The sequence below is a fragment of the Thalia democratica genome, chromosome 8, assembly GCF_965202585.1.
Source record: "Thalia democratica chromosome 8, ktThaDemo2.hap1.1, whole genome shotgun sequence".
Taxonomy (NCBI): Eukaryota; Metazoa; Chordata; class Thaliacea; order Salpida; family Salpidae; genus Thalia; species Thalia democratica.
Genome location: NC_139172.1, coordinates 9174741 through 9196309, shown reverse-complemented (window position 1 = coordinate 9196309; position 21569 = coordinate 9174741). Strand labels below are relative to the sequence as shown.

The 21569-nt window shown below is 24.9% G+C and overlaps 2 protein-coding genes and 1 pseudogene across 2 annotated transcripts; all 3 read right to left on the bottom strand.

Annotated features, from left to right (window-relative positions):
* Positions 1-4371: 4371 nt before the first annotated feature.
* LOC145842499 (uncharacterized) lies at positions 4372-16214 on the bottom strand. The gene is made up of 11 exons (XM_082949953.1): positions 16085-16214; positions 12126-12206; positions 11363-11501; positions 9717-9851; positions 9460-9652; positions 9052-9239; positions 8899-8963; positions 5589-5718; positions 5217-5354; positions 4859-4986; positions 4372-4744 (listed from the first exon to the last, which is right to left on the bottom strand). Exons 1-11 carry the CDS (start codon positions 16180-16182, stop codon positions 4639-4641), a joined length of 1401 nt encoding a protein of 466 aa, XP_082806079.1. The 5' UTR covers positions 16183-16214; the 3' UTR covers positions 4372-4638.
* Positions 16215-16943: 729 nt separating this feature from the next.
* LOC145842398 (acyl-coenzyme A thioesterase 13-like) lies at positions 16944-18285 on the bottom strand. The gene has a single exon (XM_082949829.1). It carries the CDS (start codon positions 18266-18268, stop codon positions 17846-17848), a length of 423 nt encoding a protein of 140 aa, XP_082805955.1. The 5' UTR covers positions 18269-18285; the 3' UTR covers positions 16944-17845.
* A 388-nt stretch (positions 18286-18673) lies between these two features.
* Positions 18674-19523, bottom strand: LOC145842636 (acyl-coenzyme A thioesterase 13 pseudogene; annotated as a pseudogene).
* Positions 19524-21569: the final 2046 nt, after the last annotated feature.

Sequence of the window (21569 nt, the reverse complement as noted above, 5' to 3'; positions counted from 1 at the left end):
TATGTGACTTAAAATTTTTACAAATATATATGTATATATATATTTATTTATTTAATTATATAAAAACTACAATTCATACAGCTGTTTCACACATTGAAATGTAAAATTTCATGTGATCTTCAGTGAGTTGTAGTTTATTATAATAGTGAACAGAAATTTCGATTTTAGAATTTTTTATAGTAATTATGACGTAGTAATGGTACAGTTTATTGTACGATTAGTTGAATTTGAAATACGCTGTAAATATTATTCTATGCTTTTTAGGAAAGTTTAAAAAGATTATTTTGGAAAAATGTTTTAAGCTATTAGAAAAATTTTTTAAGCTGTTGGGAAAAATGTTATAAAATGCTATAAAATACTCGTGTTTGCCGCTTCGATTTTATTTTGTTTTAATATTTAGTTGGTTTTAATTTTGTTAAAAAAGTATTTTTGATAATGGATGCATATGTTTTGTCTTTCGCTTTTCTTGTTTAGTGTTACGTTCTTATCTGATTTTTCGATTTCTATTTTTTCTAAGTTACAAAGTTTGCAGCCGAATTTAGTATTGAATTTTAATTTTGTCCTGTTTAATATTTCCCATTTAATTTTGTAGTCTGTATTGTTATCTTTTAAGTTCCATATGTAATTCGCTAGTTCTCTCATATATATATATATATATAGATTTGTAAAATACATATATATATATATAATATAATTATATATATATATTTGACATTAGATACTTCAAAAACAATTAAGAGTTTGCTAAATGTAAATTTTATTTTATATTATTTAAAATATTCAAAAACATATATAAATCTATTCAATTTCATAAACTTTTGATAAGCATTTGTTAGAGTGGAATTATCCTGAATACATACGTAGTTCAAGCTTTGATAATGTTCATCAGCCACGTTGAGCTTTTATGTTGGTGTTCCATCTTGGATTTTCGAGACAATGATGATAGAAGAGAGAACTTTCTGTTGATTTTATTTCAGCTTAACCTAAATATTTTACAAATTAGTATACATTAACGTTATTTTAGTTAGTTTGTTTTTATTTTGATCTACTTCTTAAACATACAGGTATTGTATAGGGTAAGTAAACGTTTGAAATTAGAAGTTAATATTTAAAATTTTTATTAACATTATTTTTTACCTTGTTTTATTTTTGTATTTATTTTATTAATAAGATATAACTTTAATACTTAGTATACCTAATAATTGTATATAATAAGACTTTTAAAATATCGAAACATATTGTTTTCATTTTAAGTCTAAAGTGTACGAAGTATATAAAGTATGATGAAAGCTAAAGTTTATGTTGTACTCTAGTTTTGTTATTTAATATAGTTCTTTACTTTTTTAAGATTCTTTTTTGTATACAATTTTGGTGCTAATTATTTGATATCCTAAAATTTTAGCCAGCTTACTTTTCTAATGGGTTCTGATACTTGTGTATTTAAAGTTACTTCTTTTAAATAAACTGATACTCAGAAGATCGAAATTTTACAAATTAAAGTTAAATCTATACTTATATGCTTCTTAAATCTTTACAAGTCATATATTTAATCCTAATCCAAAAACAAGGTCGAAACTACAATCATTGTTGAAAGTAGTTTAGCCTAAACCTTCGGCTGTGCACACTAGTAGGTATAATAACTATTCTACTGTGTTCAGAAAACTTTGTATGGTATTAAAAAAAAAAACTTTTATATTTATTATATTGACAATTATTTTGTCTTGTTCAAATTATAAAAAGCTAATTATAACTTAAATTAACAGCTCTTAACACGTTATTTGTATACTTAGAAACTTAAAACGTAAAGTTGATAGTGTTTTTTTAACAATAACTTATATTTTTATAATCTGGTGTGCACATACTATATTTTCATTAATTTAGTGTTCACAACCTTTGAAAAGGTTGAAGACCTTTAAGGCTTAGACAACCTTATTATGTTGTGCAAAGCAATCATGCAAAAACGTTTCAGGTGCAGGAAAACTTTTTGTAGTTTTGTCTGTTTCCAAAATGTTGCTGGATTGTCTTTCATAAGATTTTCTAATCAAATTGAACTGTAATCTTTAGAAAACTTTCTACATTGTTATTATCATAACTTTTTTAATATATTATAACAATTTAGTAATTTTACATTAATTTAAGAAAGTAGTCACAAATCTAAAAAGTATAAGTAAATATTTTAAAATGATACTCAATTTTTTTTTCTGAGCCGCGTGTAAATAACTATAGTTTTGTACTTGGTATTAACAATATGTTTAAATATAATTATAAAGTTTAAATTTATTAAGAGACACTGTCATAATTTCTAACTAATTAATAACTAGTTTTTTTCAATCCAATTTAATAAAAACAAAATTAGGCTACCTAAACTTTTCTAATATTATTAGATCTTTAGACAGTATAAAGTCAGAGTTTTATTTCAAAAATGTGTCGTTTGAAGTTCTAAAAATTTAACATACAGTAAATTACAAACTATTTTTAGTTTTACAATTAAAATAAAAGTAATTTAAAAATTATGTGAGCTAGCATAAAATCAAAAAGCAGCAATTGTTTCTCTTTTTTCAAAAAATCTTACTTTTTTCATACTTCTTTGCACCGGATGCACCGCCTTTTATGAGAAATACAATTCTCTCAAGTCAAAAAAAATCAAAAACAAAATTCTCGGTTTGTACATATTATGGTCACCGAAATTTTCAAAGTAGCTTGAAAGTAAGTTGTGCGACGTATAACGGTAGATAAGGTCAAAAAATATTTATTTTGTTTCAAATTTTCTAGGGAACAACGTACCACTAGTTTTAAAACTATAATATTTTTCATCTAAAACATATAAGTAGTTGACATCCTTTGAAGCTCTTCATAAACAATTCAGTACTTATAAGGGAATTCTTAAATAAAAATATTTTTGCTTTCTAAATGTATTTAGAATAGTTTTATTTTCTCAATTCCAACAAAAATCATATTTTCTAAAATCTTTAAATACTTTTAAGATATAATTAAGTGTTTTAAAAAGCCTTAAAAACGGTATACTAAAGTTTCATTGTGTTTTAGACAGTTTTCAAATGCCTCATATAAATTCAAGCATGTCTAAATTTTTTGTTTAACAAAGTCTAAAACTGAACCAAAGATATTGCAAATACTTATAGACATTGTTTTTTTTGAAAAATATATGTCTCAACAAAAATGAGTCTTTTTTCAATTTAATTTTTAAATAACTTAAAAAACACAGTAACAAATTTTGATACTTTCTTAGTTTTTCTGTAGTTTATCCTAGCTACCAAAAAAAATTCGAAGCAGAAAACGAAAATGATAACCATTTATTAGGGTAGTGTCAATTTGCTTTATTAGATAAAAATAACCAGTTAAATGCAAAAAAAGTTTTACTTTGAAACTTATATCAAATTTAAATTTTAAAAAACTGCAATCCTCTTTTGTGCACAACCCTTTTAAATTAAGCAATAAACAAATTACTTTTACTTAAATTGATTGATTAATAAACTTATTTTATCTTTTAATATATATACTGATATAAGTTTTACTATTTACCAAAAACTTTTAACTAGTTAAAAGTTTGTTTAATAAAGTATATGTTAACAGTATAATATTTAGTTAAATAAATATATTTCTTTTCTTAAAACATTTCATTGTATTTTTTAATTTACAAAGTGTTAATACAAATATTTTGGGCTCCTTTTGGCAGCTATGATATTGATCATAAATCATGACTGTTATTTTTATAAAATGCTTTGTAGTACTAATGTACAAGACTGAAAAGCAGTTTTTATTTAAGTATTTGTTTTCAAAATTTAACTATTGTTAATTTGTATATAAACTAATTTGTCCTAAATAATTTTTTTGATAAAAGGTTGAAGTTCGTTTGTTTTATTTGAATTAGATTTCACTAAAAATTTTTATAATTACAAACTATGATTTTATCAATATGTCATATGTTCATAGCTTGCTATTTAACGAATTTCTAAACAGCAAATAAATCTCTTATAGTGGCTCACTCATTTGACCTGCAAAACCATAAACTTAATTATTTAAATTAATTTTAAACAAACTTGAAAAATTTACTCGCCGTGAATTTCTAACATGTTCCATTGTAATTATTCTATAATACTCTTACCTAACTAGAAGTTTATTTTTATCTTTAGTTGTTTATTTTCTAATGGTGTCACGAAAAACGAGAAAAATAAATTTGACTTATCTAAAGCACTGTTAAAAGTAAATTTGTCAAGATAAAAAAAAAAGTCTAAAAATTTAAGTACATTACATCTAAAAACTGTCGACAAAAATATTTGTAGTTCAAAAAATGGCTAACAGAGAACAAAAAAAGAAAAAAATGAAATGTGAATGAAAATATAATTGTTGTAAAAATGATTTGCTTAAAATATAAGAGCACTCTTAATTGGTATTATTGCACAATGAACGTAATGATTATATAAACTAGTAAAGTATTTTTTAATGGAATGAACAAAAAATATTATGAAAAGAAGAAAATAAAAAACATACTCTATGCGACAAATTTATAAATAGTGAGCGTATAGAAGCTATAAGCATAACAAAATAATCAATAAAAATAATTTGCATAAAAAATTAAGTACACATTGACATGAAATTTTTTTTTATGAAAAATGAATGTCACATGTTAGTGGGAGGGGCGAGTTTTTCAATTGATACTATTGCGTCATCAACCAATGACGTAATTTCGCTGAATCTTCGAACAAACTTTGAAACGTGAGGTCCGCTATTTTAAAACAAATATTTTAGAAACGATCAAAGAAAAAAACTAAGACATTTTTTTTGGAAATAAATTCTAAAGCTTAAAACAAACGGTTACTATTTAACAAATACAAAATACCTGCAAATGCAGTCGATGGCATCTTTTTTGCTGGCTTTCATCAAGTTCAACATGAACCGGACTGTGTGAAGCTGAATGGATTTGTTTTCATCGTTCAAAAGTGGAGCTACCTTGTCTATGTTGCTCAACTGTTACAAAATAAACACATAGTTAAACTATTTCTAAAAATGACAAGTAAATGTTTTGGCTTTGTACTTTTATAACAAGTTAGTAAATCGTACCAATAAATAAATTTAAACTGTTTTTTTTTCGACTTTCAAATGCAAACAATAAATCTTTGTCAATTTTACTTTTAGAATGATTTTTCTTCTATAGCTAAACTCTAGCACGGTTCCATCTTATTTCAAACAAAACATACGAGGACAGACGAGTTGGAGGAGTAAGCTGAGAAGTTGGCGAGGCACCTGATCAGCTGCACAAGCACGTACTCAGGAAGCGCATCAGATTTCATGGTCAGTCGGGATAACACGGCTACGAGCCCCGGTTGAAGCAACAGCTGAAATAGTTTTGTTTAAATAAAATAGACTTGTTATGAGTAGTAAAATATAAATTTATGTCTTACGAGATATGCTAATGCTGTTACGTATTGAGCTGTACTAATGCATAATAGTATGGTCATTTCAAATAAAAAATGCAAACGAACATTTTGCTAATACCAACAGCAGTAACTTGCAGATTGATCAAATGATAACAAAACGTTGAAATACTTTATCGAAATAAGACAACAAACTTGGTCTCGTTGACAAGTGGACAAATTGGCCACGATTCCTGCTGCGTAGCAAATAATCATCAAATTGCGAGGTTTTGATTGGATAATTTTCGCAACAACCCCCCCACTAGACGCGTCTTCAGATGCGATGCTGTTTTTTTCTTTTTGTTTATTTATTTTTAGTTATCATTAAAACTTTTTGTTGCTATAAGACAGAAGTAAGTGGAATAAGGTTATTATTTTTTTCATCATTGCTTAAGATTGAAAGTTGAAATTTAAAAGGGGTAGTAAGATTGCATTAATACATTAATTGATTAAAGGTAAAAAAATATACGTCTATTATTTTTTCAACGTTAATTTAACTTTAACTAGCATTGCTGAAGTATTTTTACATACAACTTAGTTTGTAAACATTAGTAACATGTTAGTCATAGTGACTCAAAATTTAGTTATAAAAAATTTAGTCAATAGCCATTAACTCTTATTACAATATTTAGTCTTAAAGTTATTCTATTTTATCTACTAAAAATGGTTATATTAAAAAAAATAGCTTCGTAATTGCAAATATTTATAAACTACTTTATAAAACTTGTACCAATAAAACTTAAAAAATAATTAAAAACACTATCAAGAAAAATTATATGTTATTATTAAACTTATACTATTCATAATATTGAAAAAGACGTTAAATAGATGTTTTAATAAAAAAAAATAGCAAACTTATCTTAAAATATAAACATTTAAGTAATAGTATCTTAAATAATAGTTAAGCATGTTCAAGTTAAGCCAGGTTTTCAATAAATGTTAAGCATAAATTATTAAGTTAAGCACGTTTAGTGAAAAAATTTCCATATTTTTTAATTTTTTAAATAAAAATTTTACTAAAATTTTTAATGTGGTAACTTGATAACACAATTTTACGAAATCAAAAAAATTAATAAGTAAATGACCTTAAAAATTTTTGTAAAAAAAATATTATATAAATATAATTAAGTATAAACTTCTGTAGAATTAAATTGTATTAAAAATAGTTAAAAACATAACTGTATTAAAAAAAATTATATAAAAACAAAAAAAAAAGCATTTGCAATTTACAAAAATATATAATAATTTTTCAAGTATAAATAAATTGTTTCTTTTAAACAAACGATACAAAAAATATATCAAATCTTAATATTATTTGTTGCCTAAAATTATACCAAGTCATCTTTTTTTAATAAAAAAAAAAGAAAATTTAGAACAACTTTGTTAAGATTTAAAGCTTTCGAAGATGTTTTGTTTTGCTTTACGCGTTTTTCTATCAAAAACTATGGTTATTTTCAATATAAACTTATATTTTAACTAAGTTTGTGTTGTATCTACTTATAGATAAAATAAAAACTAAATTGTCAAAAAAACTTAGTAAAAAAAGTTTGAAATATAATTTCTAAACTGTGAAAATGAAATAAAATATTTATATACAGAGATAATTTTTAAAAGATTTTTAAATATTAATGCTGGGTTGCAACTGGTTTTTGAGAAATTTTTTCAAGGCTTTCAAAAGTACAAGTTTTTGGGTCTATTTATAGTTCTAAGTTAAGTTTAGGGTTAAAAACTGTGTTAAGTTTTATAATAACATAAAGATACTGTAAAACTAATTTTATTCTTTATTTAAAAAATTTTTGATGATGAAGAAAATATTTTATCTATGTGATAGTATCTATGTGATATTTATTTTTTGTTTTGTTTTTAGTGTTAAATTAAAATTTTACTACTTAACATGTAACAATTGTTTAAAATTACAGGATTTTCGAGGTCTTTTTTCAAAGTTTCTCTAACTCTAGGTTTTTTTAGCCTAAACTGTCAAATTCCAGGTTTTTTCCAGAATTCAAGGTTTTGTGGCAACCCTGTTAATATATAAAACATGTATCAAAATGACTAATGCCTACTAGAATAACTTCAGCTTTAAAGTTGTATACATATATAAATTATTTTAAACTTTATTTTTTTAGAATCTTGATTTTCTAATACCAACTTAAAATGAAATCAAAAAATGTTTATTTCTCCTTTTTCCAACTGTATGCTGACAGGGTGCATATGGTGCCCTTCCAAAGCAAAAACTTTAGTAGAGCTTTCAGAGTAGTTTCAGCTTAGCAATTTATTTAGAAAACAACACAAAAAATACCTTACTAACTGTTGGCAAACTTTAGCTAATGGTATTTAAAATATCGTTTTATCGGTGTTTTTTAATGGTTATCAAGTTTAACATTTTATTTTTCACTTTAATGTTTTCTTTGTTAACAATTTTGTGCCTAAAATAGCTTTTAGATCTTAGAATTTTGTCCCTTAAAAAAAATACATGGACCACAAATATTCGTTGGGGGTTGTTATAAAAACTGAAAAACAAATCTGTTAATCATGATTGATTTCTTAAAAAATTAATATAATAACAAAAGAACTTAATATCTAGAAAAAAACAATAATAATAAAAAAAATCATAAAAACTAGCCTGAGAAAAAGGAAAAATGTCCAAACTATCCTGAGTTAGCCTTGATTTAAAAAAATTCCAACTAGCCTGAGTGTGTGGCAACCCTGTAATAACTATGTCAATGTATAAATTATAAATAAACAAATAACAATTCAACCCATACAATTATGAAACTTTAAGTTAAAACAAAAACGAATAATAAAAAATATACTAGTTTGAATACTTGTATTATACGACCTTTAACAAAAACTAAAAATTGTAGACAAGTCTTTTAACTTACACTTACTTTAAACAAGTTTTTAATGATACTCTTACTATTGAAAATTAAAATTTATAAAAAAAACATTACTTCTGGCAAAAACACCTCCTACACTGCAATGCTTTACTCATTTCAGTTTAATATAAAATATTCTTAAATTCTTGTCTCGCAGAGAAAAAAAGCTTGTAACATAATTTTTACAATTAGAATTTATATACTTTTTTCATTTGCCTAAATTAAAATTAACTTCTCAATCTATCACATTAAAACAAAAGGGTTGATCATGCCAAATTGATCATCAGACCACAAGTTTCGGTAGACTGAGACCGGTTTCGTCCTTATTAGGACTCATCACAACCGAAAAACTTGCAGTCGTCAATCTACAAACGGTTTATAATGCTTTCTAAAGTCTCAGTCTACCGAAACTTGTGGTCTGATGATCGAATTGGTATGATCAACCCTTTTGTTTAAACTTGAGCTTGTCTCACGGCAAACGAAAGTCCAGGCTTCTGCTCTGCTGACTTTTACCGATGTTTTCATTAAAATTTACAAACTATTCACCATACATAGTAGCAATTTTAAGTTTTAACTTCCATTTTACAAACCTGTGTTTGATGTCGTCGTTTCCCGTGGACAAGGTCAGCAAAGTTTTCAAAACGTGTTCGGCTACCTGCAAAATTCAACATCATTATTTATTTAACCCTCATCCTTTCACGTACTCGCAACTTTCAACGGAGAATATAACGAAAACAAGAAACCTGCTCATCGTCGGAGGTGGCGACCTGCTTGAGCATGAAGGACAATATGCCCGGGTGGCTGACGATGGCTTGGTGGTTGCGCGGCGATTCCGATATTATGCAGATTATCGAAGTTGCCACCAGCGACACGCTAGCGTCCCTGCTCGATGCAAGCGACGCCAGTGAGGGAAGAAGATTTATTTTGATGGCTGTGGAAATTTAATGATTTGTAAGATCTGTGTAATGAGGTAATATTCTTCTGTTTAACTTTTAATAAAGAAGTACATTAGATATTCGTGTTTATTGAAAACTAATTTATTTGACTAACTTCCATGCATGTTTTACTGAAATGTTTAGTTATATAAAACTTTAACATTTTGTAAAACTAAGTTTGCTAGTTATGAAACACAAAATACAAAAAAAAATCACCGTTAACTTTAAACTGATGGCTTCGTTTTACGAATATTCGAAGCGTGTTGAGCGCGTCGCACAAAGAAACTGTCCTGATTTTTTCCCGTTCCCTCATCATTGAGCCAATCGAATTCAAGCAGCCGATTGAAACGAGCCAATCAACGAGCGACTCGTGAAGCGCTAATGCGTGTATTCCGTCTGCTATGTGCTCCTGGAAATAAAAATATACAATACACCGGTTCAAATACAAAGTTAACTAAAAAAAAGGAACAAACTAGAGTTTTGACTGATTTCTCGTTGTTTTTAGTCGACAGGTAAACGAGGGTTTGGGCTCCACCTAGTTCAACCACCAAGGCGGGATTTTGGTGGCACAATTCACTTATACCCAACGCTGACGCCACATGAAACTCCTGATAAACAAACAAAATTGTATGAGACAAACTAACAATGCCTGGAAAACTTGCTGGTAGTTTACTTATTTGTTTTAATTTGTTAAGTTTAGTTTTTGTAATAACTCAAAATTTCACACTGTTTTTTTATGGTTTAATAAAAAATACAAACTAAGTATAAAAGTATTTAAAGTCAGTTACTAAGTTATAAAAAATGTTTCAAGAATTCTCTAACTTAAAACTTATATCTAAAAAAAAGTTAAGTGTGTTAAAATCCAAATCGGTATTTTCTAGTTAATTTGTTCCTACAAATACCATTAACTTTATGTTTCATAGTTTTAAAAACAGTAATCTACCGGAACCAGTTAACAGTAAGTTTCTATCTAAACGTGAACTTTATAACTTATGAGACTTTTTAATGAAGCTTAGTTTTATACTAAACTCTTATTAATCTTAAAAAACTTTTACACCATTTACTTAAATTTTGTATAAGTTTAATGCTCTAATTGTTTTGCTAATAAACGCATAATATTTAACACTAAAATAAGCGTTCGTGCGCAAAATTTTATAACTTTAAACTGACATGCCACAACTTAAACTAACAATTTTCTAACCATTGTTGGTCCGCATACAACTAGGCTTATAACCAAGTAAAACAATTTAGTTTGGTTGTATTGGCGTAGCCTATTAATAATATGACACTTTAGTATGTGCAAAATCACTTCAATTTCAAACTATTTTATTAGATATTGTCTCAGAAAATATCATAAGAAGTTTAGTTGTATCAGCTTGAATTGGGATGTAATCACTACACACATACTTCATTTTCTACTTTTTAAAGTGCTAGCTAACTTTTTAGAAAGAAGTTTACACTTACTTAATAACCGTAGCAAAGTAAAGCAAAATGGTTATTTAAATTAAATTAAATTATTTTTAAATTTTAGAAATTTTTTGAATTTTTACAGATAAATTCTGACATTTTTTTAATATTGCCTTAATTTAGTAAAAGTAAAGCTACAAAGCAATTTTTTATTAAGAGAAAAATTTACAATTTAGTAATCTTTAAAAAAAAAATTCTTATAATTAGAAAAATTAGAAGCATTTGAACTAACAAAAACTTACATTTTGTCAATAAAAAAAAATGAATTACCCTGACACATACGAAGTCTGTAATTTATTTTCTTACAAAATGAATATAGTTTAAAGCAATTGTATATGTAATAAGTTTGTCCAACACTAGGCAAAAAATGTAAACTCAAGGAATTATCTTAAAATTTTTATCTATCTTTTAATAAAATTAAGTGCTATTTTATAAATTTTCAAAAATAAATGGGAAATCAAGGGAAGTAGGAATCCTGTTAGAAGAAGAATTTAATAAATATTTATTGGCAAAAAACATTTCAATTATTTTAACAATTACGTTTAATAGTATTTCACTTAAGTCTATATTAAACCAAAGTAATATGCAAAATTTCACTAATAATTCAGTTTTCTAAAAATACATTAGTTTAAATTTTGTTTAGGCAACAAACAGGGTTGTGGGAATGAGACATGGTGACGCAGGAGACTATCGGCAGGCACCTGTCGCAAACTCTTTCCGTGTCCAAACTGAACTGTGGCAACGGTACTTTCTCCAGGCAACATTTGTTACAAAATATTCCTCCGCACGACCTATCACAAACACGTATTAGCGAATGCAGTTTAGTTTAAACTTGATATTTTTATTTAGTTGACTTCATTTTGTTAGTCTTTCGAAAACAACGTACAAGACCAATTCTTTAAAAAGTGCTATAAACTTAAACTAAATGATTACAGTTGTGTATCGAAGAATTCCAAATCAAAAAAAAAATTATTCTTAACATTAAGTTAAAACGTTAATTTTGTTATAAGATATGTTACACCTTAATTATACTTACTAAATAACAAATTAAATATTTTAAATCTAATTTTAATTAGTTTAACTTAATTTTAGTAATAAGTAACTTATGTCTAATGTTTTTTAACTTTTACTTGTTCCTAATCTTAAAATTTAAGTTAATACTTTGTAATTAATACAAACTAATACTACAACCAAAAATAAACTCTCAATAGTTTATTTTCGTTTTTAAGATTTAAACACAAGAATGTCAAATATGTCTATTCAACACCATTAAAAAAAACATATTTTGAAATTTCAATAGTCCTTCTCACTTAACATACATATTCGCACTTTCGACCAACTTTAGGTTCAACGTGCAAAGTTGAACCTTGTATGTCAAACAAGTGTCAAACTACCTTATAAAAAAGTGTTCAAACCTGCAATGATGTTTTCTTCTAAGCTGATTGAATTTGTTGCGGCACAATTTACAAAACTTGACCATTTCATCAGACTGCCATCTATTAAATATAAAAATTAGATACACAAAAAGAAATACATTAAATTACATAAAAAATATCTAATATTCTAACTTGCGATAAATTTTGTTTCATTATAAAGTAAATTATTTATTATAAATTTAAGCCTACATATAGGTTCTTAATACTACTTATACGATTATATTGATTCCGAAACTTAACTAAAGTTTAAACTTTACCATAAATTCAACCTTAAGGTTAAAATTTAATTAGTTTTGTTTTTAAGTAAAAAATGGTTTTTATTTAATTGTTTAAACACTATTTTCCATCACTGCTACATATCTTTTTAGATTTTTTACTTAAGCACTGACGAGGTCTTTGACCGAAACTTAGTTTGCACAATAAAGTTTTGAAAGATTAAATATATTATTTCTCCTCTAGTAGTTGAGATATCTTTATTTGTTTTCTAAAAATCAAAACATATAATAAGTAATTTATTTAACGTAATCACCATGATAGTTTTAACTTTTAAATGCAATAATAACTGACTCGTTATTTGTACAACAATCTTTTTTAAAAGTTTTTATTTGTTTGACTAACTTTATTTCTATAGAAATCCATGACTATTGCGATTTTTAATACTTATTTTATCTAAAGATTTTTAACGTTTAAAATACTTAATTTTGCATGAAAAAACTTTTAAAACATTGATTTATACAATATTAAGCATATAGAAGAAAACTATAAAAATAAAAACTGCTTATAACAGGTAAAATATAATTTGCAAGTGGTATATAAAGCTCGTCAATTTTAATTATAAGTTGTAATTTATTGCACTTTGTGATCATGTTTTTTTTAATATATTTCTTACAGTCCTATCTATTTTTTACAGCTTAATCTTAAATAAGTATTTTCAATACAGTACTAGAAACTGTTTTACATTTCGATCGTTACGAAAAACTATTACTTGTTAAAAAATGTTAATGAGTTTTAAAAATTTTAATACCATACTTATCTATTTAAAATGTTTGTTTTAGTAAAAAAAATCTAATTAGTTTTTAGACATTTATTACGCTTCAAATAAAGTTTTATAGCTTTTCATCAAAAACTTTTTTCAAAATTTATGTTATTTTTATAAAGGTATAGTAATATAACAAGTTTCACGTTTTTAAATATATCTAATGAAAGTTTCCAAATAAATAACACCAAATTAATTTAATCCATACTTTTGTAAATTTTTTTCAAATATTTATACTCCATACAACGTATAAAGTAAGAATTTTTAATAATTTTATAAAAACATTACAAATATTTCTAAAACTTTAGTATAATAACTAAAAATATAGTTTTGAAGTATGTACACTCAATTTAATTATCGGACAAGATTATTTATAAAGAATTACCCATAAATTAATACTTTTAATTTTTATTCATAAACAATCAACAATTTGTAAACAACAAAATAACAAATTTCAGTACAAAATACACTACATAACCTATAGAAACTTATAAGTTAAAAATTTGATAACAGTTAGAGTTTTTAAATGTATTATAATGAAAAAGTTTGTTAAACTTCAAATTAATAAATACATTTTGATTTAATAAAATTTCAAAACAATGTAATCGTAATTAAATACTTAAAATTTTAAAGTTTAAACACCAGTAAAACTTAGTGTGAGTAATTTAATAAGTAGCAAACCTGTTTGTATAATTTTTTTTATAAAAAATGCAACCTTTAAAATTTTTATAACAGATATCAAAACAATTTAGCTTGAGGACTTTTACTTACACCCATTCATAACCCTTTAAAAAATTGTAAACAATTTTTGTAGTTTTTAAAAACTGTCCTAGGTTTAAAATGCATTGCACAAAACTTTAAAAAGAATACTATGTATAAAATTTTATACAACTTTTAGCAAATAAGATATTTATTTCAAACAAATTATGTGAACTAAAAGATAAAAAGCTGATAAATCATTTAAATAAATTTTAGAAATTGTCTTGGGTATTTTAACTACTTCTTTTAAAATTAACAAAACGCAGTTAACTAAAAGTTATAAACAAATTAGTTAAGATATGGGCCTATTTTGCAGCAGGAAGTAAATATGCACAATGTTGCTATTATGTTTTATACTTAGCATATGACTACCTTGTTGTTTTAAATTTTAACTTTCATATATAACCTAATTTACTTATTAAATATTTAAAATATCTGTATGGGATATTTAAATTAATCAGCCGACTCCTACTTTACAAATTAATTATTTTATTAATTATAAAATACAATATATATTTAATTTAGGTCATTATGATTTTATGTATGTCGCTGTAAATTAATTATCGGTCAGTACATTGTAAGCCCAATAACAATTTTGTTTTTTTTTGTGTTTTGTTTTTTCTTAAAATTTAGTTTTTTCATTTTTGATTTTTACATTTGAACTAAATTTGCTTCCTAATTCTATATAGCTTTGATTCAATCATTAAAAACATTCAATATTTAATATACATGTTACATCGAGTTTCTGTTACTTTTATTGCCTTCATCGTCGTTAAGTTTTATTAAATTTTATTGATTCACTAACTAATGGTTAATTTTTTATTTTTGTTAAAAATAGATTACATAAAGACTAAATTAATGTTCTTTGCAATAGAAATTAAATAGTTTAAATAGCCTCATTTACATTGTGACGTAATTGTTGGTTGTGATGAGTGTATTTTACATTAGTTAACAACAATAAAATTTGAATCAGTTATCTTTCCCATTAACGTGAGTTGTTTGTTTATATTATGATTTGTTGTTTTTGTTGTGTAATTTAGCTTACTTTACTTATTTTAGACTTAATAATCACAAATACTATATAGTTTTATAACAGTCGGATTTAATATAAAGTATTTTACCTATTAATAACTATTATCTGTAGAAAATATCTTATTTTAATGAAAACATGTATACACCTACTTTATTCTATGCTTCTATTCTCTCATTAGAGTAATTATTTTTTTACAGAACCCAGTTGAAGTGTGTTGATTCGTTAACACACAGAAACATATGTTGGTAGAATAAAGGAAGATTACTGTATAATTTGTTTTTATTGTTTTATAAAACATTATTTTTTCACAAAACTTAAATTAGCCGCATAATAAAATCAGTATTTTAATTTCTACATATCTGTAATAAAATATTTTGTATACAATAACAAAAAATATTAAATGTGCAAATATAAATATAAAATTTATATAATCATAATGTTTTTATATGACAGTAAATTATTTAACTCATTTGAATTTAACATGGTCTAAAAATTACTTAGTTATACACTTTTTTAGTTTGAACGAAAATGTTTATATGTTTTTATGACATTTTGTACCTTATTATCAATTTGTCATTATTTGTAGATATTATCTAACTGAAAGTTTTTTATAAAATTAAACAAAAATTAAAGTGGATCAATAAATTTCTTAAGAAATATGAAGAAAAAACATTAACTTTATTTTTCTACTTCATCCTCAACTTTTAAGAAGGTTATAATTTCATTTTAGTTTATATTAAACCATTTTATAAACTATTTATGCGAAGACGTTCCTAGGAACTTTTCAAGAAATTGTAGTTGAAAACTTTTAGTCTATAGTTTTTGATATAGATTTTCAATAAAAAAACTTAAACAAAAATTGTAATTAAAATACCAGCATGTTTTAGAACAGTATTTTGTAACAACATTTTTAACTATTTTGTGCTGACAAACACATTTAATTGTAATTTCACATTCAAAAAATTTCTTTAACCATACAATATAAACAATAATACTGATTCACTTATAAAACTTTTAGAATAAATTCGAATTACAATTTACTCTACAAAAAATACTTCTAGAAGTAAACAATAGTTAAAAACATTCACCAAAACTAAATTCAAAACTAACATGGGTTTTTTAAAGGTAAAAGTTGACCCTTGGAAGGCATCTTGAGACGCAGATTCAATAGTGGCAGGTTGAACTTCAAAAGAATCTACTTTCAACATCTCCAACTCAAATTTTAAACAAACTTAAAAATACTGAATATTTTAGGTGTTAAGTGAATAAATGAAACAAAAACTTTTGTCTACAGTTATTGTGTAGACTAAAACTATTAAATAAAAAATATTTTGCTTAATTTATATTATGTGTATGTTTACTAAATTGAATCAAAAATTAATTTAATACTTCACTGATTTTTATTGCACAGATATAAAATCTAAAGGTAGTTAAATTTAAATTTATGTTTTTGCTTAATTTTAAGTATACTTTGTTTTTTTAATTTTAGCAATCATACTTTTTGAGATTTGCATAGTTATTTTAAATCAGGAGGTGTATGGTTGACACAATAAGCTGAAATAGTATAATATTTTTTTATAAGAAAACAATCAGCAACAATTTTACAAATGAATGTTAAAAAATTTTATTTTTAAGTAATAATACTAGTCAATAGTTATCACCATAGCTGCCAGAAAGAACCGTTTACAATTTTTTCTTTCATTTTTTCGTAGCTTAAAATTGAATAAAAAGTAAATTTTAAGACTTTTATTGAAAAAAACACTCTTAATTGAACAACTCAAACAGTATAATTTATTTGTGGCTAGTCATTGCACTATTTTAAACTTAAAAGCAAAAAAAAGTTTTGCTAGGAACAAACTTGGGCTGAATGAAAAAAAAGTACGTACAAATCAAAATATATAAATGATCTATAAACAAGTTAGTATATTTTCTTGTTAAAAAAAGTGGCATGTTATTTGTATAAGAAAAAAAAAAAAAATTTAATTGAAGGTAAAACAAAAAGTTAAAAACTGTTTTAATTTTTAATAACTTAACACCTTTTTAAAGTCATAAAGATAAATTGTTCAAAATACTTAAAAAAAATAATATCAATTGTGTAGTAAAAAATTCTGAAGAAAAACTTTGAGATGTGAATAAGAAATGGCTTAAACAATGTATTTTATACTTTAGGATATAAATTTGAGAACTTAACTGTACTGATATTTTATAAATTTTGAAAGATTTTTTATTCAGACAACTTTAGTATGTTTTAATAATTAACCATTAAAATTCGTTAAAAACCAATTCTACTTTTACTTGATAAATTACAATATTTTACTACATTTTTGTGTAAAATAAAAAGACTAGCCTTAATATTTATGTGTTAATTTTTATTGTTTTTGAAGTTGAAAACAGTGTTATAGTTTTTTGTATTAACACCACCAGTACATAGCTTTATTCTAAACTAAGGAACAGCAAACATTTCAGTAGTTGAACAATTAATTGTCAACATTAGCATAAAATTAAGTATATTTAACTTAGATTAAAATCTTTTACTAGTATGAGCTAATGTATATTACTAGTATTCATTTTATCTGAGTTTTTAAATATTTTAAGCTAAACAGAATTAGTATTTACAGTTTTAACATTTGGCAACCCTGTTACTAAACTTGTTTTTAATATAAATGAGTAAAAAAAATGTTGGTGATAACATTTGAAAAAAATAAGTTTTGTTTAACTTATGTATGTTGGTCCTCAGTACACTCTCTGGTAAAATAAGAAAAGTTTGTCATTTTGAAGAGTAATTTATATTAATAAAAAAAATTATACTTAAAATATGTAATTTAAATATAGCATTTTAAAATCATGGATTGTTTAAAACAGTAAAAAATGTTATTTCATACACTTTGTGTGTTTACCACTTGCAACCATTTGACCATTTTCATTTATTATTTGAATATCTGCAAATCTAATAGTTCCTTTATCTTTCAAGACATTTGATTCGATGGTCAATTTTTCACCTGGCTTAGCACCTTTCATGTAAGTAATGCTCATATCCACAGAAACACCAGAATTGAAGTCATCCATTGTGAGAAAACAAAAAGAGGAAACTGCATCGACTATTGTAGCAGTGCAGCCTCCATGTAAACTACCTTGTATATTGAGTAGATCCTCAGTCACTTTCAACTCACACTTCAGTTTTCCATATGATGCTTCAACCACTTTCATCCTATTGACAAGACTTGAGTCGTAATAGTTGGTGGCTCTAAATGCAGCCCATACTTTATTTTCCATTAGTTTTATGTATTTTGACATAGTAGTTTTAATGAATGTTAGCTATAAAATTAAAAGTTTGTTTTAAGAGTTTATATTAGTAAATCAATTTTTAAGAATTATATAAGATTTAGTTAAAAGCTTAAACTCACAAGTACTATGCAAAAGCCCACTAATTAGATTTATATCTGAACATTAGATCTCAAAAATTATCAAGATATAGGAGTTACTAACACAAAAACTAATTTAACACTGTGAATTGAAAAGGAGAATCTTTGTTTTCAAATTTTTAAAGTCTTTACATTTTTTTTAAGTATTAAACAGAACTATTAACCAAATTAATTTAACCTTTGAAAAGTAAAAAAAAGTAAACTATCTTAAATTGATAAATTAACCAAAAATAATATGAAAAAATACTATTTGTTAGTGAAAACTTGAGTTGTTAAAATAAATTATTGTCTTTAAAAATATTTAGGAGACACAAATTTTTAAGGTTTTTTTTAGTTGACTTTGACAAAAAACTTTATTTGCCTAGGTTATTTTAGTATAAAGTTTTAGCTTTGAAAGAACTTGTAGTTTAAAACTTAATAAAAATATTTTTTTAATCTTCTTTAAACTTTTTCTATAAAATGTTAAGTTATCTTATGTGGGTGCCCATATATATTACTTTGTTGATTAACCCTGTATATAAAAAAAAACTTGAGGTAAATTAAACAATTCAGAACCACTAATTAACTTGAGTTCTTGAAAACTAAGTTCAAATACATTAAGTATAAAAAATTAAAACAAAAAGCACTTTAATAACTTAAATTATATAATTAATTTGAATTTTATCTATTGTTTAAAATAATAAATACATACAATAGTTCTACTATTTCATAAACTTTGAATGTTTGCCACTTGCAACCATCTGACCATCTTCATTTTTTATATAAACATCTGCAAATCTAATTATTCCACTTCCTTTCAAAACATTTGACTCAATTGTCAATTTTTCACCTGACTTAGCACCTTTCATGTAAGAAATGCTCATATCCAAAGAAACACCAGCTTTGAAGTCATCCATTGTGAGAAAACAAAAAGAGGAAACTGCATCCACTATTGTAGCAGTGCAGCCTCCATGTAAACTACCATTTATGTTCAGGAAATCATCAGTCACTTTCATTTCACACTTCAGCTTTCCATGTGATACTTCAAGCACTTTCATCTGTTTCACTATATTTGTGTCAAAGTTTCCCAGAGTTTTGTAGGCACTAAAAACCTTTTCCATTTGTTTATAATATTTTGACATTGTGTTTGTATCTAAAATATACAATCCTTAAAAACACTAATAACAATATAAAACTATTTACTAATAATCTTTAAGGATGACAAGATTTCATCAACTTACAAAATAAAATTGTAATTACAAAAACAAGTTGAAGTTTGTAGCAAAAAATGCATAAAATCAACAGCATAAAACAATTCTTATTTTTTGTTTTCTAAAGTTGTTCATATAATACAAATAAAGTGTTATCTTGCTGTTAGGGTTGATCACAGTTGCTTAACTCCAGTTAGTATAAAAGACACAACACTAGGCATTTAAGAAATAATAATTTTGTAATTGAAACACTTAAGGCAAGATCTAAACTCTTTCAAGTAAGGGCCCTAATTTGTGCTCTAGTTTTCAAAAAATCTTAAAAACTTTAAAAATACAGTATTTATTTACAGTAAAAAAAATCTTGTTGAGCTGATATACAAGTAAATTGAAACTGTGATTTGTATTGTATGAGGATTGAGCTTTATTTTGTTTTGATAGTATTTAGTAGCGTATTTTCTTAGTATATATTCTGTACAACACTTTTTTTTCAACTGTTAATATTTTGTACTATTTAGCCTTATTCTAGAATTCCTAATTGCGGAATAAGGTCAAATAGTACAAAATATGAGTTTTGTTATCGATTTTTACTTAGCTTGAATTTAAAAAAAAATTAATTAAATCAATTTTTTTTTATATGTTAATTATGTTATACAATTTTTTTTTCAATTGTTAATTTTTTTTTTTATTTGGCCTTATTTCGGAATTAGGAAATCTAGAACATGGCTAAATAGTACAAAATATTAACAGTTGGAAAAAAAAAGTGTTGTTTAGAATCTATTTACTAATAAATATGAATATTTAAAAAAAAAAAATATGTATTTTTTTTTTCTTTTTAATTCGAGCTAAGTATAAATTTATAAAAAAAACTAATTTTTTCTAAGGGCCCCCACGCTAAAAGTTAAGCTCTATTCCAATGGATTTTTTTTAATTAAAGACAAAAGACCATTATCTTAAATAAAAATAAAATTTTCTATTTAGCTATTAAGATAAGGAAAATAATTAGATCTAAAGTTTGGACATTTTTTTAAATTCTTGAGAAACATTACCAAGCTAACTTCACGCTTGTAAAAATATGAATTATAAATCAAGTTTAATATTTTTAAAAGAATAATCTACCTTACTTGTTACCTTAAACTGCTTGCTTAGTTCTTGAATAAAAATAGACATTTTTTTGTAGTAAAACATTGATTATAGTTAACTGTAAGTCATTTAATATTTTAAACTTTATTAAGGCATAACATAAAACAAACCAAACTTAAGAATAAAAGCTAGCCTGAACTTTCAAAAAAAATGAAACTGGTCTGAGTCTAACTTAGTGGCCTACGTCAGCCTGATTATGTGGTAGTTCTGGTTATAAACTTGAACAAGTTTGAGTTTTTGACTGAGAGGTAAAAATTTTACTTAACTTCTAGATTTTACAAAGTTTTGTTAATGTCAAATAATAGTAAATTAAGTTGGGGAAATTACCAAATACAAAAGCAAACGAGAACTAGAACAATATTACAATCTAACCGCATAAAAAATCCCCTTTTCTCATGTTGTCCAACTTTAGCCATACGTAAACTTCAACTTTCCAGTTTTTAGTAAATTATAAATTTAGAGTTTAAAAAACACTTTAAAAAAAAATTAAAATTTATGTGTTAAATTTTTTACATAATATAAACAATGTACTTCACCGCACGATCAACAACATCAGCATCCGAGACAATCCTACGACCGGTTTCGTCCTTATTAGGACTCATCAGGCAGGAATAGTCGCGAGAAACCATTTTTTTTATGTAAAAAAAATATATTTATAGGATTAAAACTGATTAAGAACGAATAAAACAATTAACTTTTTAGAGAGGAGGAGGACCTCCATCCAACATCAATAATTTCCTACACATTTTGACTTTACTTTATTTCGAAGAACAACTAACGTTTCTTAATAAAAATTAGAAAAATATTGCTGTAGCTATAACAATGATAATAGAAGAAGAACAA